The 26,761-nt window shown below is 32.7% G+C and overlaps 1 protein-coding gene across 1 annotated transcript in view; it reads left to right on the top strand.

Moving 5' to 3' along the window:
• The first annotated feature begins 587 nt into the window (after positions 1-587).
• The window catches only part of LOC143911065 (uncharacterized), a 165,683-nt gene continuing 139,509 nt past the window's right edge, over positions 588-26,761 (top strand). Inside the window, 1 exon segment of the mRNA XM_077429792.1 lies at positions 588-719. Coding sequence (XP_077285918.1) covers positions 588-719 — 132 coding nt within the window.

The following is a 26,761-nucleotide window of genomic DNA, read 5'->3' as shown; positions in this document are numbered from 1 at the left end:
ACCCAAATTTTGCCAGACGAAAAAATCAAAAATGAAGTAAGAGGCTGGTAAAAAAAAATCGAAATTGAAGTAAGAAGAGGCTAGTAATAAAAAAAGAGCACTCAAGTGTTCTTGACACGTAAATAAATAGATATGTTTCCATACAAAAATTACGAGTTTTAGCGATCGGTTCCGAAGGTCGCCGATTCCTCGACCCCTTGTTCTTCAGTTAGTTATTGCTTTTATGTGTGAGAGGATCGTTTTAAGAGGAGCCGCCACTGCGTGTGACGTTATATGTGATGTGCTCGGCAGCCAAAGGGTAGATTCATAAGCGTATTGAAAGCCACACGGGATCAATACAAGGATCTGGGTACCGAGCAATATCCTTCAGTGTTCTGACAAGTCTCACAGTCCTAGAAGTTGGCAAGCCGTAGTTATGGCTCAACTTTAAACTTGTTTCAAAGTAACGCTTTGTTCGATATTATTAAACCTGTACTGGAACTCTAGTTGAATATTAACCGTTTAGGTGGCGCACAGCACTCGCTGTTGGACACGTGGTCACGTCTGCAGCCACCGTGTGAAGACATGAAGCAGAAGCCAGACTGGAGATGAAGTTGAGCGTGTCAGCTTACAGGGCGCACGCTTCAGCCCACAAGAAGATTCTGTCGTCCAGTTATCAGCTCAACTATGGCAGCACAGCTCCAGCACCCTCCTCCTGTGCCACTCTACCCCAATTCACGGTAAGAAATCCATTTATATTCGTAGATTTTTTTTATATTAATAAACGGAAACGGTTCCTGTAAAATTGGCTTTTCCTCTCCAATTTTCTATTGCAAACCTTGAGTTATTGTTATATCTCAGGTTTCGCCATATTTCTCTCCATATATGTATATCTGGGTGGATGATTGATTGTGAATTGTCGTTTGTGGATGACAAATTGCCCCAATGCGTCACACGAAATACGTCTCACAAAAAAAAATTATCAATCATTCATCTCAATCAAGTAGACTCATGTTGAATCTCATGAAACTGACCAGTTCATTAACCAGCAGCGTGGTCTAGTGGTGAGTGTTGTATTATTTTGTGCGTAGTGTCACGGGTTCGATTTCCACTAGAGTCTCGTTGTTGGCCAGACCTTGGTTTGTCGAGGTCGATCGTTTCTTATCAGAATTTGCCAATTTTTCTGATTGAAACGGTTTGTGTAAAATTGGCTTTTCCTCTCCATTTTTTTTATTGCAAACTTTGAGCTTTTGTTATATTTCCACCTTGGGGAGCGTAGATTATCGGATATTATTTTAACATATTTATCTGGTAACCTGCGCTCATCATTACTTTCTTAATTTGAATGTGATGTATGAGTGGAATCTTAATCTACTCTCTTCCATTTGGGCCTCGCTTTGATTTTATTTTTTATTCATATTTTGTTTTATTTTATTTTATTTTTTCTTTCTCCTTTGTACATTTTTATATACTATTTCAATTTTGTTCAGTGTCAACAAAGAATGGGATTTATGGATTTTATTTTTGATTTTTACACTTTTGTTATTTTTCGCTCTGAATGATGTATTATTTTCCTTTTGTTACTTTTTTTTTATTTTTTTATTTTACCATGTTTTCTGCTTTTGATTTTTCCTTTATTTACAGTTTACTTGTTTTTATATCTTTTTCAAATGTGGGCCATTGTGGCGCATTAGGTTCTTCCTGTAATGCCACAATGGTCCAAAACTATTAAATAAATAAATAAATAAATAAATCTCAGGTTTCACCAGATTAATCTCCAATTATGTCTGGGTGGATGATTGATTGATTGTCACCAGTCTTAGAAAAAAAAGAAAAGAACAATAACAATTACAAATCATTCATCTCATTCAAATAGAATCATGTTGAATCTCATGAAACTGACCAGTTCATCAACCAGCAGCGTGGTCCAGTGGTGAGTGTTGTTCGATTCCCACTAGAGTCTCGTTGTTGGCCAGACCTTGGTTTGTCGAGGTTGAGTCAAACCTTGAGTTATTGTTATATCTCGGGTTTCGCCAGATTTCTCTCCATAGATGTCTCTGTGGATGATTATTGAATGTAAAAATCGTATTGTTACATGAAAAATGTTATTGATCGTATTGTTTACGATGTTTGTAATGTCTGACCATAGATGTCAGGTGTTTGTTTCGATTTACATTTGAATGTGTGTAATAATTATGTATTTAATATATATGATATATAATTTGTCGAGTCTTAGTCTGTTTAGCACTCTCGCCGCTTTGGAGTAATCTGTTAGGCGAGTGGGCATGATTAATTGAAATAAAAATAAAAATAACAATAAAATAAAACTTGACAATTAAACATGTCCAAATGTTTTTCTATCACATTAAGAGGGCTGGACAGCAGCGCCTTGTCTATACAAACGTACTATACTTCTCCCTTCCTCAATTATGGCACTAGAGAAATTATTTTTTAATATGCTATGGATATCCACCATTGGGGTGCATCTATCGTTTTATTTTTTTGAATTAATTATTTTTTATAGGAGCTAGGAGCCGCCAAACATCTATAAAATCGCCTCATTTTTACACCCACGAAACGAGTCCAGCGTGCTTATTTAAAGGTCGATTTTAAAAAAAATACGCCGATAGATGCACAGAAAGTATCTTTCTCATACCGATGATGAAATTTTTTTAAAAATTGGTTCAGTTTTGGAGGAGGAAATAGAAGAATACGAAACCTCGATTTTGTCAATTTAAAATACGTTTTATCTGGTTGAAGCGCAACTGTCACATTCACTCAATATATATATTGATATATATTGTCGCATTCACTCAATATATACATACACTCAATATATATATCGAAGAAAGGAACGGTAACAAAATTAAGGTTTCGGGTGTACAGCCCTCTTTAGGAACCGGATAGTTTATCTAACACATTAAGGAACTACATATGTTCATACATACGGTGTACTCTCGATTTTCCGGTCAATAATTATAAAGGAGACACAGATAACTGAAAAGCGATGATTGTATGAACTAGTAATTCAGTATTAATTAATTTAGTAATCAATTCTTGTCCTGTAAATTTGCCAGATTTTTCAGATTTTTTTAAAAATTTTCTAATTTACCATCACCAGGGTCGTTTTTAAAAACATAACTCTTCTATAATTTGTATATAAAATTATTATTTTGAATAAAACTACCAATAGTTTTATTTTACTACCGCCATCTGTGTTTAAAAATAGAAATTAAAATTTCAAACGCGTCTTATGGTCCGTACGCACCAAACCAATGACGATTTTGGGCCAACTTTTAAAACCAGTAGCGTACAAAATATCGAAATAAAAATGAAATAAAAAAATTGAAATTAAATATCAAAATTAAGCTAACGAGCGAGATTGAGCTAAAATTAGATCATCGTTGATGTTTTGAATTACAACAATGTTTTGAATTACAACGATATTTTTTTAATTTTTTATTTATTTATTTAACATATTAGCCACAGTGACATTACAGAGTTCTCCAACGCGTCGCTGTGGCCGGTCATTCAGTAATAATAACATGATAACAGTAATAATAACTTATAATAATAACAATATTAACACAACATCATTAAAATCATAAAATCATAAAAAAAAGAAAAAACATAGATAAAGTAATAACAATCATTAATATTTATAATAGGCAAAATCAACCACTGGCATTCCTCAACAACCACTCAACCAGATTAGTATATTTTATATTGAAGAGGTCAATTTCACCAGAAATCCTGTTAAGCAGATATATCGCTCTAGATATAGGAGCCGTTGACAACATATTTGTGCGAGCCACAGGAGGAACAAACAAATCACGATTTCTCAAGTCCCTGAATTTACAAGGTGCATTAAACCTAAATTCCTTTAGAACCTGAGGATTGTGTATTATCCCATTCAACAGCTTAAAAAAGTGTCTTCCCAGTAACATATTCCGACGAGACTCCAATGAGTTGAAACCTAACGCCCCTAATAGGAATGCACTAGGATATAGCCAAGGATAATAACCATACTGTTTCAAATAAAGATATCTGAGAAACCGTTTTTGGATTCTCTCAATCTTCAATGAATGAGTTATATGGGTAGGATTCCATATAATAGAAGAAAATTCTAGAATACTACGTACTAAAGATTCATAAAGAATTTTAAGCACCAACGTACTCTGGAAAGGTTTGCTAACTCTTAGTAAGAATCCCAGCATTTTTGTTGCACGCAAACAAATATTGTCTATGTGTCGTTTAAATTGAAAATTATTCGAGAACAAGACCCCCAAATCACAATATTCATCTACAAACTTTAATTCAACACCACTTAGGCGATATGGATAAATCAAGCGATTTGAAGATCTTGTCACATTGAGAACACAGCATTTTTGAATGCTAAAAAATAATTTATTATCGACAGACCAACTTGACAGCGCATCTAAGTCCAATTGGAGAAGGGCTGCGTCACTATGAGACTTAACTGTCTTAAAAAGCTTAAGGTCATCGGCGAATAAAAGATAGTCTGAATACTTAATTATTTTTGAGATGTCATTAATGTAAATTAAAAAGAATCATGCACAGAGTCGTCAAGCCAGGTTTCCGTTAGTACCAGGATGTCAGCACATTGAATAGCCGAGTTAGAACCTAATTCATCCAGTTTAGATTTAAGGCCTCGTACATTTTGATAGAAAATGCTTATATTATGCATTACAACCAGAGAAATATTATAATTACGAGCGAAAAAAACCTTGTTATTGTTTCTTATAAGTCGTCACGATACACCAATGTGTTTCGCCGTCGATGAAATATTTAACAAAAAAAATGTCGGTGATTTGTCAAAGGGTTTTTTTTTCTTTCGTCGAAATAAAATTAATAATTACACATTATCCGATAAATTTTACCTCTGAGATGGATTTAATTATTTGATTTATTTCGACGAGAGAAACAATTGAAGACATTATCCGATAAAATTTACCTCTGAAATGATTTAATTAATTGATTTATTACGACGAGAGAAACAATTGAAGACAAAAGAATTTCCTTTGATAAAACCGACAACGTCTCGGGTTGAAGAGATCGAAGACGTCACCCATACTTACACATAATATATGATCAGTAGCTGCGCATTACGGGGAAGTAAAAATAATAATTCTTTGATTTTTTTTTCGATCTTAGTGCGCATCTACGTAAGTCAAAGCATCTTCGACAAACAAAAGTCGAGGATTATCTGTATGTGATTGTTGATGATCTAATTTTAGGTCAATCTCGAAAATTTATTTAAATTGGGCATGTTCTGTTTTAACTTTCAATATTTTATTTTAATTTTAATATATTGATTATGATTTTATTTTGATATTTGAATTTAATTTTAATATAATAATAATATTTTTAATTTTGATATTTAATTTCAATTTTTAAATTTAATTTTTATTTCGATATTTTGTACGCTACTGGTTTAATCCTGCTGGTTAAATCGTTGGACCAAATTCGTCGTTGGTTTGGTCCGTACGCAGCATTACACGATATTTTTGCACCATCGTAATGACGGAGGATCCATTTACTTATATTGATGACCAAAATGAGTAATATGGCAAAGTATGAAAACGATCGGATAAGAGGCAATTTTTTTCCCGAATTGTAATCGTAAGTGAAACGTAAAGAAGGTATGTAAAAATCCATTGAAACTTCTTAAAAAGAGTTACTCCATATATTTTATGTTAAGTATTCTGGTACGTTATAATCATCATTGATAGAATAAATCGTTGATTTATTGTTTGATAAAAGTTGTTAACATGCACGGATAATCTTCAGCCGGATAATTGAGAGTAAATTGTATATCATTTTCGAAATGTATGAGTTGGGATCGCTTCAAGTACCAAATGATCGGATTCTATAGAATTTATTCCGCATGGAAAATTTCAAAAAATACGAGTTGAATAAGAACGATTGCGTTACTCGTAATAGCGTCTGCGTTTTCTCATATCTATTATACATTTTTTAAATTAAATTTTCATATAATTTGCAGAGTCTGTGCGCGGAACGAATTATATTAATCGGATGGGAATTCAAATTAGTCTTATTTAACAAGTGTTCCGTTGTCATTCGGAACTCGATATCAAAGCTATCATTTTACGTGAGTCGTGAGTAGAGGAGATAACTTATCGACAATGTCTGCGACAGTTTCGTCCTCTCACTTCATTCGCGACTTTTTCTCCTTGTTGATAAATCGTCCTCAATTTATTGGAGACGGGAGATTTAAACGCGAATCCTTCATTTTGACACGGAGAAAATGCGAACGTTTAATTTATAAAATTTCCCCGCGGATTTCTCGAAAATATTACGCGGCCGTTTTTGTTTACGACCCAAAAGCGATGTTTATTTTCGTTTTCGTGTATAATTAAAGATACATATTCGGCGTTCGTTTGCCACAACGATAATTATTATTTATGAGCTTGTGCTTATCATAATTACGGTTATTTGAGGGGCGAAATTAATTCGCCCATAGTGTGATGTGTTTTGACGTGTTGACGGCTTTTCCCTTTTGAGATTAAGGTGTAACCTATGCCTATCCCATTCAATATTTACTTTCGAAGATTTGGATTAGATCAGCGGTCGGGAATCTTTTTCAATTAAAGGACCAAGTATTTAATTTGAAACCACCACATCAAATGGTACTCTAACTTAAACATATACCGGCTCAGGAATGGTTTGGAGTCCGGGATCGATGAACTCCATGCTAAAAAACCCTGATAACGCCAGGCAAGTTCGCTGTGATTTCAATATAGATCCATATAATGAATTCACCTGTATGGAATAACGCCTCGAATACTAACCTTTCCAAGCTCCAAGTAATACAAAATAAATCCCTTAAAATAATTTATAATACACCCATATATACTAACCTGAAAAAACTGCATGCTATATATAATATTCCGTTTGTTACAGACATTACTAACAAACTAACCAGTAGATTCTATGAAAGAATCACTAATAACCATACTAACACACTTGTGAAGAGTCTCGGTGATTACAACAAAATGTCTATACCCTTCAGGTATAAACACAGATTACCTAAACACAATCTGCTTTAGGTCATCGACTTTAGATAGTCTTTAATTAATATTATGTATTAGATGTATTATGAACATTTATAAGGATTGTAAATAGGTTTTTGAGCTCTTTTTCCTATTATGCTTTAGATTAACATTACAATAATATAATACTGTGATTACTAACCAAATTAAATTAAAATTGTAAAATAGAAAATGATCAGTAGATCAGTAGCTATTAAAATAGATATAAGATGTATTGTGAACATAAATTCGTAATAATAAAAAGCATTTAAAAATCAAAATCAAATATAATGAATTATGTATATATATATACACAATTTATCATGCTTATATGGTTTCGCATGTTCTCAACCACTGGATTAGACAGATTCGATCCGAAAGGTTAACGTACGCTTTCCCTATACAGCTTTTATATATGCATGTAAAGTTCAAGCGTAGGTGTTTGTTTGCTTGGCAAGCTTATTAAGAAAATATTTACAAGACCGGACTGAAATAAGAGTGTGTTATCATTTTAATATTATATGCATAAAATGTGTTTGAAAAAACTTAGCCCTGAGGCGAGGGATTTTTCTATTTTCCAGTTGTTTTTCATTTTTATATACATATATATTAGATGAACTAGCTGAACCCGACATGCGTTGCAATGCCAGAATATGGCATGCAATTCCCACTTCAAATGATGGTTGTAGCTCTACTAATGTCTCTTCAATGCCGTGTCATCATAAACCAACTGGTGACGTGGTTATCAATGATCACATTTCCTTGACTACACAATGGCGCTTCAAACTTTCGCGTCGGTAAAATCTTAATTACAAATATTATTATTAATTATACGAGGTTTTTCTCGTTTTTTTCCCGTTAGTAAGCTTCCCGGACATGCATACAACAAATCTTGAAAGTTCCATTGTAATCGGTTCAGTGGTTTAGGATCCTATATGAGACAGACAAACTGTCATTCAATTTTATACATACATATATATATGGATGTACAGGGAAGAATTTTCATTTGAGAGAAATTATTTCAAAATTTTATTTATTTATTTTTTTAAAAATACATGGTTAGGGCGACAAAGGCGATAGCCCCACGGGGTTTGACTTATGTAATATAAATAACTAGTGTTGTGCTCGTTGATTTCAATGGGTGGCTTTGGAAAGAAATTGATACACGAATTAAAATAAAGTTATATGTATGTTATATATGTACATATATAAATATAGTGTAAGGTAATTTATAGGCGCGCACGCTTATTACATAATGCGCATTTCGCATGCATGTGTGAAATGATGAATGAATGTGTGTGTGTGTGTGTGTGTCTTCGTTGAAATGTGTGAATGAGTGTAGGCTCCCGCGCATCTGACGCTGACCCCACCCGTTCCAAATCGCGTAATATCAGGAGCACAGGAGTATAGAACACACCAGGTTCCCACTCCCACGCGTCTCCTAGACATGATCAAGTGTCACGCCACAACCCTATACAAAACGTATACTCTTGGCATTCTAAAATTAGATTTTTTGAAGTATCCATACCCGTTGACGCGTCCGCCACATACCCGTACACCCACATACATACATCGCGTCCTTTTTTATATACGTATATTATAAAACAAAAATATTCATAACAATAATAAGATAAACTACGAAATAAGAGTAAATACCGAAAGATAAAAAAAATAAAAATATCTGGAACGGTAACATAATAATTAAAAGAAAACAAAAATATAGAAAAGATATTGGAAAAGAAAAATAATAACAAGAATCCTTTAAGATAAGACATCTAGCTTGTTTTTAAAAATATTAAGGATTTCAGAATTTACTACATTGTTGGGAGGATTTCATTCCAAACTTTAACCAACTCTGATTTGTCGTAACTTTTTTCACTTTTCATTAAATTTCGGCTAAAAATAAATAAAAATTTGATCGCACGGTTAATTTAATAAATTTTGAAATATTTGAGTTAATTATTTATTTCCGATAGTCCCACCGATAGTATTGTGTTGTGAACAAAAGCCTTCATAATTGACAAACAAGCTTCAATATATAGTTTATTTGAAGCGAACTCTTTGTGAATGCGTTACTTTAGAAGTCCACGGAAAATCATTAGTGGAATTCTTTTCTAAATGGCAAATAGTAAATTATCACAAAGCAATTATGTATGTACATTTTAAATGAAAGAAAAACCGCACAAAATGATTTAATAATAAATTGTGAAGAAACTTTAAAACAATCACTTTACGTCTCTGAGATCTCTTGAAATGCCTTTTACATTTCTTTCATTTCTGCGACTCAATTATATGTACATTTTCATTGTGTTTTGAATGTTGTTTTTACTTTATTTTTTACGTAATTGTGATAAAAGGATGAAGGACGCAAAAGCTACTTACGAAAATACTGACCAATGTAAAGGCAAGCTTGTTTGTGCAATTATAGCTTTTGAAAATAATTCAACCCACCTGGGTACGAAATCCTCTCTTTCCTGTTTACAATAAAGGGTTGTTTTAAAACGGAAAACTCTAAACGATACAACTTTTCATTGTGAGAAATCGCCCAAAATGTCCGCACGGTTGCTAATTAAATAATTTTAGGCAAAAAACATTCAATATGGAAACCACGTGTTAACAATATAAACTCTAATATTGAAATAGAAGCTTTTACATGTACATTATTTTGTGAAAACAAAGTGACATTTGAAAATGTTGTTTTACTATTTGGTATTTAATGTTTTATATTAAATGTTGTGTAGTTAAGTGTGAATTTATAATCAACGAACCACGAAGTCAAATGCATATTGGCAGATATTTTTACCAAGTGCAAATGATTAATAAATAAATGCAATTTTAATACAAGGGATAAAATTGCATCTTTTGATAACAAAATACAATTTTGGATTTCATCTCGTTGAATCTAATAATTTTGATAGTTTTCCTGCCTTACACGAATGTTTGAATGAATTCAATTTTAAAGTAGATGAAGAAGTTTCCAAAGTATTTTTTAGAACACCAGTAAGAACGATTCCTGGGTTCGGAATCCATTTTCCGTGACAGCCAAACCAGTAGGCTTAAGCGGAAGTAAGTATGAGAATCTAATTAATTTAATTAGTGACTGATTTGAAACAAAAATACAAAGATCAACCTTTAAATGATTTCTGGGTGAGTTTATCAGAAGAGCACCCCAATTTTTCAAAACAAGCTATTATTTTTTTACTTCCGTTTTCTACAACCTATTTATAGGAAGTGGGATTTTTATTATTATGCTACAACGAAGTCAAAATGCAGGGACAAGATCGACGACATACCAGATATTATCTAGAATTCATCTTACCAATATTGTGCCTGATATCAAGAAGATGTGCAATTCAAGGACTTAAATCATCAAAGTCATTAAGTGCTTCGTATATTCATATTTTTATGTTTATATTAGCCAGCAGCATAGCTCGGTCGCTCGGTCAGCAGAGGCGCCGGGTTTGATCCCATGAGCTGAACTCGATTGCAAAGAATTTTTCTGAGTATATCTGTAGTGCTGCTGGTCATACTTGGATATTTGTGACTCCAGGTCGATCGTTTCCTATCCGAGTTTGCCAATTTTCTCTGATTTTATTGTTGAAACGGTTCCCAGTAAAATTGGCTAAAATATCCTTCCTACCTACTATTTCACCACTATTTGAGATTGTTTAATGTACAATAAAATTTATGTACAATTTTTAGATGTCTCGTTAATTTGCAAGTTTTTCAGTGTCTCGTAATTCAGCAACTTGTATAATAAAAAAAAATACTGCAATGTTTGTAATTGGCCAGGAAAACGCATTAAGGTTACCTGTAAGGCCTTCATGGTATATATGTATGTAAAAAATACATAAATAAATAATATTATATTATTTTAAGTATTTTTTTATTTTTAGTTTGTCATTGGGCCTGAAATTATTTGAAATTATATTCCTCTCGGCGGCCCTGGGAATTACCCAACCTAAAACATAAGTATTCCGTTAAAATTTCCGGGTTTGCGAAGGATTCCATTGCAGAAAAAGTTTAGGAAACCCTGGCCTAGAGGAAACATTGGTATTGAACAATATATATATATATATATATATATATATATATATATATATATATATATATACATATATATATAGAAGTTTTTTTTTGTTGTAATTGTATTCGTATATACGTTTTGGCAGTGGTTTAGCTTTGATGTACATACGTATGTCGAATCAAAACGAGTATTAAAGTACAGCGAGCGTTATCTCAGACAGACAGACAGACAGAATAGCGATATTATATACATATACGATACTGTCAGTGATGAAATTAAATATTTTGACAACATCTAGTCCCACCATATCCTATTAGGGGTAAAACATTTCGAAAAAATATGACTTTTTGGCAACAAAAATAAATAAATTTTAAAACCCAAACCGACATTTGTTACTTTATTTTTTATGTATTCGCACATACAATACATAAATATACTCACATAAGCGATGAGTGAAGGTTTGCGATCAATCATTATTGTGTTACGGTCGTCAGTGCTGAGTTTCCGAGTGTCGCTCGACAGCAATGGGGTAGTGGGTGGTTGGGTGGGATTTCTCATCCCACCCACCTCATCCCTTCGCACTCACCCTAACCCAGCGTGGAAATTCTCTGGGGAGGGCCGCGAGCATTGTTCGTGTCAGGACTGCGACAATAGCACCTCCACGTTGTTTTCGAAGATTTATTTCAAGTGTACAGCTTCACTAGAGTCGATAATCACAACCATTTCAACGTAGTGTGGTGGCGCTAGAATCGCCAAGTTTGTTCGGAAAACTTCGGAAAACTCCGGAAAACCGACGCGTTTCCGGTGCCCCTACTGACACCGGATTAAATCTCGATCGTTCGACTTTCAAGAGGATGGAAATAATTTATTAATTATGCATTGGAATTACTTCAGTGTCTCAATTTGCCTCAAAGTTGTTCGGTCTAACACGTACTTACATACATATATCACGCGTTAATTGAGCGTGATGCGAGGCATTGTACTTTGAGTCAATCTTTGTGCTCGGTTTGAGCTACTCGTTTTGTTTGAGTTCTATCAATAAACTATACTATATCTATATATACAATATGTAAATACCTGTTGGCTTCATATTGCTCGAATGTTTGCCTGGCATCATTTTAAATTAACCATTTTAGTCTAGAGGCAGATTTCAACCTAAACCAATAGATAGCTGGAGCAGCGATTCTTATATTTGAGAAAATGTAGGAGAAATTTAAATGAGAAAATAAGATCGTATGATATAAAACACGCCTATTCACAGCTGGCGTCTACCCAGGCATACCGTGCCGTAAGATTATGTGTGTCTTAACACTGCTTCGTAACGTGTTTTCGGTTCGAGATGCTTCGCGATGATGCCTCGAAATATTTTCGGCTGTAAAAATTGCATATTTAATCAGCAACATAGATCAGTAGTCAGCATGTAATGCTTTTGATTGTATGGTCATGGGTTATATACCTGGCTTTGTTGCTGGCCAGACCTTGGGTATGTTACTAAAAGGTCAATCGTTTCCTTTGAGTTTGCTAATTTATCTGAAATTAGCAATCCTGTCTTATTTCTCGCATAATTTGAATTGACAGTATCTCGTTGTATGTTGATATTTAAAAATGCTCCAAAAATGCGTCCGTAGATATCTCTATGTTGATTGTAGTGTTTGATGATCAATCGGCCTTAAATAATACTAAGGTACAATTTTGGCCATAGAGTTTGCACAGAAACAAGGCCGGTTGGGCTTACCTTTTACCTTTCTCAACACTTGACACATGATAACGTCACTTTGCGTCAAAAAACAGCAATTTTTCGTCAAAAACAATTTTTCGTCACTTTGCGTCAAAAACAAAAATTTTTGTTATATTAACCGAATAATTTTAAAACCATATAAAAAAAAAGATTATGTTAAATTATGTTTGTGATAACAAGAGACGCTACGGGCAGATTCTACGAGAGACGAATTTCTAAATTTTATTTATGAAAATAATTTTTCGAACACAATATTCTTTGCAAGAATCTCAATAGTCTAGCATGTTGGGAATTTAACTCCTCTTCTTGTTCTTTCTACGCTGTATATATGTACATATACATATTATATTGGTTGACACTATCGCATCCATTGCGCCTCGATCGGTTTTTGTCATCATTGACCGCAATCAAATTTGTCTGTTTTATTTAATATTATGTCAATTCATATTGAGTACAATTTTAATATGTTAGTTGTTATGTATTGATCAAAACGTTTGGCGTGGTAGTTGAAGAGGAAAAATTGAAAATGTGAAGTGCTTGCGTTTGACACTTTTCTTTGAGAACTTTGCTCAAAGAATTTATGTATATCCTTTCGGGAAATTTATGCAGCTAATTTGAATAAGGGGAAAAATATGCGAGGAAAGATGAAAGGCCGAATTCAATGAGTTATTATACTAACCATACTGTACATTATTCTTGATTAGCCACTCAAAAGTGGTTTAGCAATTTTACGTGTATATAAAGATTTTTTTATAATATATAATTTAACTATTTATTAATTATTTTTGATACTACTGTATATGCAATAAATTTTTCTCTCAATATTTTATTTTATTATGTATTTTTCGACTGTTCGACAAATGACGACTTTTTATTTGGTTCAGAGACGAGATGATAATAACAAAAATTCGTTTATTTTATCGAAGTAAGCCAGTTATCAATAGAATTTTAAACATGTTTTAAACAATTTGAATAATAAACAATTTGAAACATAAACAATTTGAACAATAAACATGTTTCAATATAAAATAGTATTAACAGTGGGAAAAAATCCCAAGTGAAAATACGTACTTTTGACTTTTGATTTAAACTGGACGACTACTTAGACAGATTTGAAAGCTGAAAAGTACTACAAATGAAAGATTAAATACATAAATTACAGTATTCATTTTGAACAGGAAATTGACATATTTTGAGACATCGACCGAACAACACAAGTATAGAAAAATCGTGCGATTTAAAAAACACATATACATATCTCCGAATCTCAAGCCAATCAACATTTTTTATTACCAGATTCGTGTTTACTGGACATAGATCTATAAGAAAAGTCATATCTCGTCTCTGAACCATTTTTCGTCTCGAACAGTGTTATTAATATATATTTTTTACATTTAAACATCTATGATCAAACACAGTACAGAAGCGTAATATAATTCAAATACATATGTTCAACGAATCAACACCCACAGAGACACCTATGGACATTTTTATAGAATTTATTGAAATCAGGGAAAATGCGAGATGCTGAATAGATCGAATTTTGCGAGAGGGATGCCAATTTGTTGGAACCGTTTCCATGAAAATCAGATAAATTGGCAAAATCGAATAGGAAATGATCGACCCGGAGTCACATATCCAAGGTCTGTCCAGCAGCAACCAGTAGAATTGAACCCGTGACCACTTTGTTCGAAACCATTACATACTAACCACTAATCTATGTATATAGCCAGCAGCATAGCTCGGACGTTAAGCTTCTGCTTACCGTCAAGAAGGTGCCGGGTTCTATCCCTGAATGAAAATGAAAATGAGTATGCTGTTGGTCAGACCTGGATTTGTGACTCCAGGTTGATCGTTTCCTATCAGAGTTTGCCAATTTTCTCTGATTTCATTGTTGAAACGGTTCCCGGAAAAAAAATTGGCTAAAAATCCTTCCTACCTACTATGTCACCACTATTTGAAATTTGATGGATGTACAATAAAAATTTATGTACAATTCATAGATGTCTCGTTAATTTGCGAGTTTTTTCAGTGTCTCGCAATTCAACGACTTATAATAAAAAAAATGCTGCATTTGTATTTGTAATTGGCCAGGAAGGCGCATTGGGATTTTCCTGTAAGGCCTTCCTGGTATATATGTAAAAATAAAAAAATATGATATAACAGAAATTTGTATTATAATATTATAGAATATTTTAATCATATAAATGTATAAATGTTACTTTATTACCATTTGTAATGTACTGAATTGAAAACTGTAGATTTGCATAGCGGAAGATCAAACGAGGATTCATCACTATATATATTATAGATATATACATACATTTGTATCTACTTTTCAATGTCTTGTAGATATTATATATGAAGCTGTTTGGATGATAACACGTTTGTCACATTGTAATATTGAAGTTTGCCGCTTTCAAATGTCAAATCGTTATAATATTATATCGCTGCAAACGATCACATTGTCAGATATATTTTTGCATCCAAAACTTCAAATCTACGTATATATGTACACATATTGCACATATAATACATTCTTAGGAGATTTATAAAGTTCCCAAAGTAAGCTAAACACTTAATTTGAGACTATACATATAATATGAGCGTTAGCAATTTTGAATCTTATTTAATAATTTCTAAAGGTGCTGCTATGCAGTTTGAAATTTTATTTTTAACCACAAACATGGATTGAAATACTTGGTTTAACAGTTGTAGAGTTTACAGATTCGGGAATACTATTATAGGTCTATTCATACAATCCAGCACTGAAAGCCAATCCAGCAATTAGTGCAAGTGTACTATCATTAATATGCGTGCACACGCTTCTATGACGTCACGTCACGTCTTGCATATTTCAATAGTGGCCAAATCAACCTGGTTTTGCTCGATACGTTACAGTGACATGTACTGTTGTATAATATGAACAGACAATGCCGGCTAATGCTGCTCAATGTCAATGCCACAAAACTATTACGGAACATATATGCTAACCAGCAGCGTGGACTAGTGGTTACAATCACGGTTTGATTCCCACTAGTAGCCGTGGGCCAGACCTTGGTTTGAGACTCCAAGTCGATCGTTTTCTTCGAGTTTACCAATTTTCCTGATTTTCATTGAAACGGTTCCTTTAAATTGGCATTTTCTTTCCAATCTGTATTGCAAATCTCGAGTTATTCAGCGTTTTGAAGTTCATCAATTTCTATAAAAAAAATGCTGCAAAAATTTCTCTATAGATGTCACTGTGAATGATGTTTGTATTAATTCACATTGTGATTTTTTTTAGATGCTTTTTATTTTTACTAAATTATGTTCACAATACAACTTATATCTATTGAAAAAGATACCGATTTACTGATCAGTTTATTTACAACTCTTAACAATCAATAAAACCTATTTACAATTCTTATAAATGCGCATAATACATCTAATACATAATATGAATTAGAGACTCTCTAAAGTCGACGATTGTGTTTAGGTAATCTGTGTTTATACCTTAAGGGTATAGACATTTTGTTGTAATCACCGAAACTCTTCACAAGTGTGTTAGTATGGTTCTAAGTGATTCTGTCATAGAATCTACTGGTTAGTTTGTTAGTAATGTCTGTAACAAACGAAATATTATTTATGGCATGCAGTTTTTTTCAAGTTAGTATATATGGGTGTGTTATAAATTATTTTTAGGGATTTATTTTATATTATTTGGAGCTTGGAAAGGTTAGTACTCGAGACGTTATTTCATACAGGTGAAGCATAGCATTAATAATGGTAATATGAGTGTGCGATATAATTTTATTTTATTTTGAGTTGATAAAGAACTACGGCGATTAAATATTAGGTATATTGAGGATATACTACGCATCGCCTTGCATTTCGCTGCCTCAATGTGAGGTGCCCATCTCATTCTTTTATCGAACGTTACTCCTAAATATTTTATTACTGACTGCCATTTCAGACTTTCTCCAGAGGGGATTTCCAGATCTGAACTTGGCTTATGCTTTCTAACACTAAAGAATATCGCGTCTAAACTTATCCATATATAATATGCAGATTGTACCAAAAAATACTTTTTGTAAGCTGTGTCAAAGGTAAGGATCAATAGCAATGCATGCTGCTACCTTCAGTTTAAGAAGAAAATTATTATTGAATAATGCAATACACATTGTAATTCAAACTTTTCGACACTGCATGGAAACGTGTTTTAGCTTGTTTGAAGCATATTTTGAAATGAAAAAACACTTAATTCAACTTGAAAGTCTTTTTATTTACATTTTCCGCGAGCTTTTTGAGCGGCCGCCGTACATTAATACAAAAGTGTTAATCTGGTTTAGAGATTTGGCGGTAGAAAGAGGCTCATTTCGGCGACACTGGCTAATGGACAAACTTAGCGTCGTTCAAATTAAGTGGGTCACTAGAAAACTTCAGATTAAATATCCTTCGCACGAGGACGATTTTCGCAATTCTTCTTGCGCCGACTGAAACTTTCTATCGCCTAAAAAAATTTATAAAGGAAAAAAAAGGTCCAGTATCCCCAACCCCCCTGACTGTTTTAAGCGAATCGATGGGGTTGGGGGGGGGGGGAAGGAGGTGGGTCATGCGTGGTGTGAAATTTAAGCAAAAATCGCGACTAGAGAGAGAAATATATCGAAAATGAATCGGTATTGATTGTATTACAATATTCAAACGTCGCAAAAGAAACGTTGTTTTATTTTTTTTATTCCCTCTAACTTTGATCGATCGTTGAATGAAACAAATGTTTAATAATACAATTTAAGACTGTGGCGTTTAATGCTATACAGTACACTCTCGATTATCCGTGCTAATGCTGGGGAGGAAGGGCACGGATAATCCGAATCATCAAATTTTGACTTGGTTTCGAATATCTAATATATGTATAATTTCGAAAGACACTTTGTATTGTTGTTTCGTAAATCCTTGACGTCATCGATTTATTACTTTCAATTTTTTTCGATTCAAAGGATTCAAAGTCACCGGGGGCGCAGGCGTCAGATTCTGGTATACATATAATTTCAAAAGAGACAGTATATATGTTTGTTTGTTCGTGACAGTCAATTTAATAAAAAAATAAATGAGTATTCAAATACATTTATATAAAATAAAACTATTCAAATAAATTTAATAAAATGTTTACTATTAGATTAGTCACGTTTAAGCGGTTTATATAACAAATACCGAGCGAAGCCGGGTAAAACCAGTAGTAATATCATATTTACAACGCAAACTTTTGTTTCGTAAATTTAATACTCATTATTTATTAAGAAAAACGCTCATAGTTAAGCAGATAAGTGGCCGTTAGTAGTTAGTGCTAGTTTTGTACCGTTTTATGACTAATGTAACCACTGGTATCTTCTTCACTTGTAGTGTCACTCTCAGTTCCTTTTGAGAAGCAAAATAAACGATGTTAGCATCACTTAAATCGTGATTTAAGTGATGCTGAACCCGTGACCTTTTAGTTGAAAGTATTATACATTATACAATTGAGCTCTGTTGATGGATATATATTATTAAAAATTGTATATGCCTTCTGCTTCATTTGAAAAGCAAATATTATACCTATACATACATATGTACATATGTAAAAACTGAAATTGATATGGCATATATTATATGTAAATACATAAGATTTGTTTAAAAGTTTATTTTTTTCGTTTCCTGAATTTATATGAATAATAATAATGACGTTTAAGAATATTCTCCGAGTAAAAGTTAGCTTCATGAATTATATATTATATTAATTACACATCAAAAAGTTTGGCAGTAGGAAAAATTTTTCCTCAGGTCGTATTTTCTTTAAATTTTGAAGGTATTTAATTTGATTTTTTTAGGATTTCAGTACTACAAAAGAAATCTTATTTTTATTTACATACATAATGTTTAATCTTATGTAGTGGATACCTCACACTTCAATATGCCAAGAAAAATATTAATTTAAATCGAATAAAATATTAGGAGCTTTGCGATGATAAATCCAATTAAAATTTGAACGTAACGACGATTACACAAAATTGGGTGAATATTTCTAAATTTTATATGGAAAGCTGAGCTAACGATATGAAAATTATCATATTCACGAATTATCATTAAATCTCGGAGGCCAAATTATTTTAACCTTTGAAGGACGGAGCGTCAAGATCGAACGAGTTAGACCCCAGTATTTTTTAATAAAAATACAGCTTTTATTAATACAAATGGGTTCAATATATATCTTATTATTCATTTTATACATCAACATAAAAAAGTTTTAGTCCTAAAGCATGTTTTTGACTATTTTTGTATTAAAAAATAATGACAACCATCGACATGCATACGCACATAGGTAAGGCCAACAGGCGACTACATGACTCAATAGCCACGCGCCAAAAGCGACGAAAACAATAGCTTACGAAAATATAGTCTCTTTCTCTCGCATTGATTCATCGATCAACAAGAATATGCAAGCGAACAGTCAAAAACATGACTTATCGCTACCGCCTTTAAATCATACTTTGGAACTTAGAAATGGATTTTTTACGACGTAACCCTTTTCTAAATCATACAAAATTTATTAAAATAAATTTCTTGTAGTTCATTCTAGAAATACAAGAAATATAAAAAATTGGGGAACTTGCATACCCCACTTCAGTGAGGGAGGGTTAATTCATCGAATATTTAGGCATATATTATTTCAATTACATATGTAAATATGTACGTCTTTTCGAAACTGTGCAAATACTGTTGAGGATCGCTGATCGCGTTTATGAAATATTCATTGGGAGCCCCTGTATATATTGACAATAACGTCTAAAGAAACGGATTCCTTTGGAAAATCCTATGATATATTATGCATATAATATATCATAGAAATGTGTTATTTCTTGAGACGATTGAATTTTCTAAGAAATCAAGAATAATAGACGTAGAAAATCATAAAACGTCAGTGCTACGATATTATGTATATAATATTAATTAAAATTCACGTAATTTTGTTAAAAAAATTAGAATTGATTGATTTGTAATCCATTCTCAAAATATTAATTTAAATCGAATTAATATTCATATATTGACTATACATAAAATTATTTAGGGGTTCTTATTTTTATAATACGCACCGAAAACGCGTTAACACGTTTCTACCCGTTGCGGTTAAGCACCCCCCCACCCCCTCCCTATTCTCCGTTATATAATTTATAACGCCGTATTGGCTTTAGTAAATCCGAACACAATTTATCACACTGTCAAAACAAAAGACCCATTGTTCAATTTTATTTAGAATTTTACGCCAGGACGAGTTGAAACTTAAGCAAAAATAGCAGCGGTTTCGTTCGCATGGCAAGCTATTCGAATTGAAATTAGTGCGAGCATTGAAATTAGATGGTCATTTTTATAGGTTTAATTGAATAAATAAAAGTTAATTATACTACTGATCAAGTTTTAAACCTGCGAGTTTCAAAAAGGCTGGTAGAAAGCTACGTTTGAATAGTTAACTGTCATCGTTTCGATCTGCCACAAGATTCTGATGCAGTTTTGAATGAGTTTGTTTATGATTAAACCCATCTAGCTTCTTATCGGAAATATTTGCTAACTTCAATGTTAGCTAACTAATGAATATCAGTAAAATATCAAAGCGATCTGAACAGTGGAAGTGCATGACAATTAGATCATGATCAATAATTTCACTGAAGCTTATACAATGGATGTAAAACAGCTCAATTTTCAAAAAGACGTTAAACAATGATACATCCAAGGCTATGTGAGTTATTTAATGTTATTGTATATATGCATATATGTACATATGTACATGTGCATATGTAGATATAAATACATATATACCAATAATAAAAAAATCAGAACCTAATATCTATATTTAAGTTATTAATACTTAAATGAGATTCCAGTTAAGTTGTGATTCCAGTTAATGATCCAGATAAGGCATTCGCTAGTTTTTAAATGAGTCTATAAAATATAATTAAGTTCTATTTAAAGTCCATTAAAATCTAATTAATGAGTCCATAAAGGCTATTCATATTATCTAGCACTGCACGGCAAAAGCTCAGCATAGTAGCGCACGGAGAGTATTACTTCTATTCATACTATTCAACAGCGCACGTGTCGGCACGTTCTGACTTGTTGTGACCGAATGCGAGGCAAAATCGGCTTACAAATACTATATTACAGAATGCGACGATACTAATGAATGCCAATATTACTGATGAATGTGTCATATATAGAATGTATCAAATAATTCTGTTTACGTGTAGTTGCTGATCTGTGCTGGGCCAGTATAAACATTCTTTAATGAGTCATTGATTTATTCTATCTACATATATTTAAAATGATGAAATTACTTGAATAAAAATTGTATATTTTTTAATTCGGAAAACATGCTTATGTGAAAAGATGTACATTTATTAAAGAAAGAGTTTCTTTTTAAAATTAAAATACAAGAAATGTGCTACGGGCGATGTAATTATAATTTAATACAAAGAAAATACGTCAAAAGTAATTCTTTTTAAATAATGAATTCCGTTATAATAATATTTAGTTCCTAAAAGAAAAAATAAGGGGAAAAACGACGGGTTATTAATATAGCGAGGCAAATTTAGTAATGATACCTTTGAGTGGAAGCTTTGGATGCATCTGAGTTGATGTGACTATTGAAGTTATCATTAATTAATCCAAAATCCATATTTCAGATTATACTGAATAACTAAAAAATATAAACACAGTGGAAACTAATCAATCATTATTAAGCTTGACTCACTGAATTCGAATATGACAATTATTTTTGTTGGTGTGCTCTTGTTTAATAGATATGAGCGTTTAAAAAAATGCGAAATTTTTACAGATTTTTAATTCAAAATCTAGTCGGATGTTTTTTTTCAATTAATTGCTATTTTTTTGTTTCTTTGAAATGCTTATAATTAATTATCTAGTGATTTCAAAAGTCAAAAATCTGCTTTTTATTTTACATATTTTTTCCGTTATATTATGGATTAATTTCGCAATTTTTTCACTCTACCACGTTAATAAGGATTGAATTTTAATGTAAATATTTTTTTTTATCGCAACGTACTAATTCGAGTTGTATATGAGTTAAAAAAATGTTGCTGTTTAAAACCGCGTGGATGATGCAAGAACGAGATTTAGAATACAGAGCGCATCACTCCATCTCACTCGCTTACGCTCACTTACGAACGATGAGCACCTAGAAAATTTCATTTTGTATTTTGAAATCATTTACCGGTCAAATTAATATGCTCAGATAAAATGAAAAAAACTGAGATTGAAAATCAACCCTTATAAACGTGGTTTATAAGGGTATATGTAGAGTGAAAAAAAAAGTTATAGGCGTTTAAACAATTAAAATCTGACATAGCGAGAGGGTGGATAAATACGGCAACTTTCTAATACACGTCACCGAGAACGATAATGGAGTATTTTCAAACGTGTCTATTACGATTATTTTTCACCATCGTAATGGCGGATTTTATTTCCAAATATATTGATGATCAAACCGAGCAAAATGGCAAAGTTTGAAAACGATCGGATAAGAACCCAAATTTTTTCAGACGAAAAAATCGAAAGCAAGCTAATAAAAGGGTAGTAATAATAAAAGTACCTGACTATTGATTGAAATATTCAATTTTGGCACAGAAATAATAGATTTTGAATTTTAAAGACTGCAAAAACTAAAAATCTGTAAAAATTGCCGATTTTTTAAACGCTCATACATATTTCTAAAACAAACATTATTTTCTGATTTCAACAAAAAACTGATTTTTGTTGCTCTGTGTTTATACATTGCACAAAATTTAAGCGTTATTTTATTTTTTTAATTTAATTTAATTTATTTATATACTAGCCACAGTCACATTACAGAATACTTAGCGCGTCACTGTGACCAGACAATATATAAGGATAAGAATACAAATACTACATATACATATGTATTAGAGGCGCCGGGTTCGATTCCATGAGCTGGCCTCGATTGAAAAATAATTTTTCTGAGTATATCTGTAGTGCTGCTGGTCAGACTTGGATATTTGTGACACCAGGTCGATCGTTTCCTATCAGAGTTTGCCAATTTTCTCTGATTTGATTGTTGAAACGGTTCCCGTTTAAAATTGGCTAAAAATCCTTCCTACCTACTGTGTCACCACATTTGAGTATGATTAATGTACAATAAAATTTATGTACAATTATTCATAGATGTCTTGTTAATTTGCGAGTTTTTCAGTGTCTCGCAATTCAACAACTTGTAATAAAAATGCTGCTTTGTTTGTAATTGGCCAGGAAGGTGCATTGGGGTTTACATGTAAGGCCTTCCTGGTATATACATACATTGTAAAAAATAAATAAATAAGAAAATTAGCGAGACATCTATGTTATAGATAATAATTTTTTCAAGTCATATTCAAATGGTGGTGAGTCACCAATGATGACATAGTGGTTAAGATGGTTTTTGTCAATTTGATGAACAATGAAATCAGATAAAATGGCAAACTCTGATAAGAAACGATCGATTTGGAGTCACAAATACCCAAGTCTGATCAGCAACATTAAATATTATCCTCAGAATAAATTATTTTCAATCGAGTTCAGCTCATGGCATTGAACCCAGCGTACTCTCGGTGTTTAGTATAAACGCACCACCAAGCCACGCTGCTGGCTAATTAAATGAAGTATAACATTGCGCATGCGCCGTTTCTGTCAACTGACAGTTCGTCATGCCGTGCCACTATTTATCAAGTGCACTATGTCACTTGTATAGTATAATGGAGAGAATCGAAACACGAAATGGACGGACGAGAAGTGTTAGTACGATAATATTTGTCATAACTTTATGCGGCAGTTCATATACGTGGTATCTACTTAGCCATGCTGTGCGCTAAATTGGCAAAGTTTATCCGCGTTTTTGCACATAAGCCTCAACGCCAGAAAAGCTTGTTTGCATAAAGAGGCCACGAGTGATTAAATTATACTGTGGATGTGGGTCGGAAAACTCACCCAGTTGTCGCGGCAATCATCGCCGTTGGAGTGTTCTGTTCAGTCTTCCCTCTGTTCCTCACACCCAGTTGTCCTCCTTTGTGAGATCCTCTCATCTCTGCTCCAGGGCCGTACGAGGGTCTTTAGTCCCTCGCATTACAAAGAATTGAACGAGGTCAAAATAATTCCGTTATTATTGCTCGTTTTACATTCGTACGAGGGTCTCTCCCTTGTCCCGCAATATGGCAGTTAGCTCGCGCTTATTAAACTTTTTTTTTTGGTTCAACGTACATAAAGTGCTTTGAGAATACAGCACGCTTTTGATTATCCAGCATAATGACGGGAAGAGATGATTAAAAAATAAGATAACATATCGCGTCCTTAGAGCGCAAAGGTGAAAACTCCACGAGATCTAATTGTTTAGCGTAGTGTTTTATAGAGTTCATGAGCTAGACTGAATATAAACTGTCTTTTCAATCTGCATACATTTATTTTTTATTTTTATTATAATAATAATAACAATAATCTGACCAATGTGACCTGACAAATTGCCCCAAAGTGTCACACTAGTCTTACCAAACAATAAAAAATAGCTTTCGATAAAATAAAGTTTTCTAAAAAAATACCTCTTCTATAATTTGTATATAAAAATATTATTTTGAATAAAAATACCAATAATTTTATTTTACTACCGCCATCTATGTTTAAAACTAAAAACTGGATAAACGTCAGGCAGTTTTCAGAAATTCGAAAAACGATTTTTTCTCCATCGTAATGGCGGAGGATACATTTACTTATATTGATGACCAAAATGAGCAATATGGCAAAGTATGAAAACGATCGGATAAGAGGAATATTTTTTTCCTGAATAGTAATCTTAAGTGAAGTTAAAGGAAGGTATGTAAAAATTACCAATCATTCATCTCATTCACATTATTTCAAATTATCTACCATTTTGCCAGCAATATGGCTTAATGATAGCGTGTATGTTTAGCACCAAGTGATCAGTGGATGCGATCCGCCATACTGCTGGTTAGATTTGGGGGTATTTGTGACTGCAAATCCTATCAGAGTTTGCCAATTTTATCTGATCATTGTTGAAGCGGTTCCTCAAAATTAGCAAAAAATCATCTTTTCCGCTGTCACAAATCTTCTGTATTTATTGTGTGTATAATTTGTAAAAATTATGTACAAAATCTAAATCCATAGATGTCTCAATGGATTAATTTTGTAATTATTTAATAAATTAATTGTAATTTCGTGTTCTTCAGCCTCTGGAAATACAGTGATTTATGTAATAATAAAATGCTGCATTGTTTGTAATGAATTGTCCAGGAAGGCGCATTGGGGTCTTCCTGTAAAGCCTTCCTAATATATATCTATGTAAATCTCATGAAACTGACCAGCTCATCAACATGACAATTGAACAGGTCCAAATGTTCATCTATCACATTAAGGAACCGGAATGCCTTAACAAGAGACCAGTTATTGAAAGCATACGTTTTCGCAGGATTAGGTTTGAAAAGTAAATGATGACGTAAAGCTCTACCACATTCAGGCGCCGAAAATTTAAATTCCAATAAAATTGAAGGGTTGACAATTCTTCCCTTTAAAACTCGAACTAAAATTGGTACATCCGAATTTTTTTTATGTAGTAGATATTTTTGATACGCAATACAATGAGTGTAATTCACTGGCTTTAGGTTGGACCCATATTGAGCTATGTTTCAGAAAACCAGTACACTAATATTGAATTACTGAGAGTCGTTCGTTACCAACAAGCATTAATTATTATTTTTTTAAATATAGGTAGTCGAGGGTATACGTTATCTTATTTTTGAAGTACGTGGTATGCATTATCTCGGTTGGCTGCGAATTTTCCAGTGCCGTATCACACGTATGTACTGTCTAAATCAATATTGAACGCTATTCGCTCTGGTAGACAGTGTAGCAAAAAGATCAAGTAAACACTGGCATGAGATGAAAATAGCAAGCGAGATAGTATTGTGAATATCGATTTGTAGACTGTCAAACAGTGCATTGTAATATGTGTACGCATGTATAATATATGTACATATGCACATATATGAATGAATGCATATACTATGCTCTTAAAGGGGTTCGTATTGTACGCTAATTTGATGGCATTGTTTCATTGATTTGAAAGCTTTTATAACACCTTTTTGATTTCAAATTGTCAGTAGGATTATATTTATGTGCGATAAACCATGATTTTCACCAATTTTATTTAACAAACGACTTGAAAGATTTCGATAAAACGAAAATAAACTACCCAATTCGGACACGGAAAATGACTTTGTGGGAACTCTGACAGCTGTGTGAAGTTGATTTCTACAAACAAATTATATAATAAAAGAAACTAAAAGTTTCGTTTGTGTATAAAATTAAACGCGCAGACTTACAGGTATCAAGAAATTGATGAAAATTTCCCGAATAAGTGCTTTATTTAAATTTTTAATGCACGAAAATTTTGTATGCTAGTGTTAAAATCACATTTAATATCGTTGAATGTGAATAAACAGGATGTGTGCACTTTCAAATGTAGGCAAGTCCACTTTGAGTTCAATGCATGGAATATATGAGGATATTTCTACGCAATTTATTTGATTGAGTGCTTTTTTTTATCCGAAGTAATGTTATTGTAAAAATATTCTTTTGTCAAAATGATCTTCGATGAGTTTCCAAATGAATCCCAAACGCAGATATTAATTTATGTTTCTCAACGTATTTAATGTTTGTACAGATAAATGTGGGTATACTATGTACGCGAATATTTATAAAATAATGAATAGCAATAGTTTGAAAGCGCCAGTCTTATTTTCTTCATTATATTCTGTGTGTATTAAAATGAAATTCTACAGAAACGTTTTACATAAAACGTCCCGTTTGATCATTAGTCAAACGTATAATTTGGGCACACAAATTCAACGTCAGAAG

This window comes from Arctopsyche grandis, chromosome 1 (assembly GCF_051622035.1).
Source record: "Arctopsyche grandis isolate Sample6627 chromosome 1, ASM5162203v2, whole genome shotgun sequence".
Classification (NCBI taxonomy): Eukaryota; Metazoa; Arthropoda; class Insecta; order Trichoptera; family Hydropsychidae; genus Arctopsyche; species Arctopsyche grandis.
This window is presented reverse-complemented; position numbering and strand designations above follow the sequence as displayed.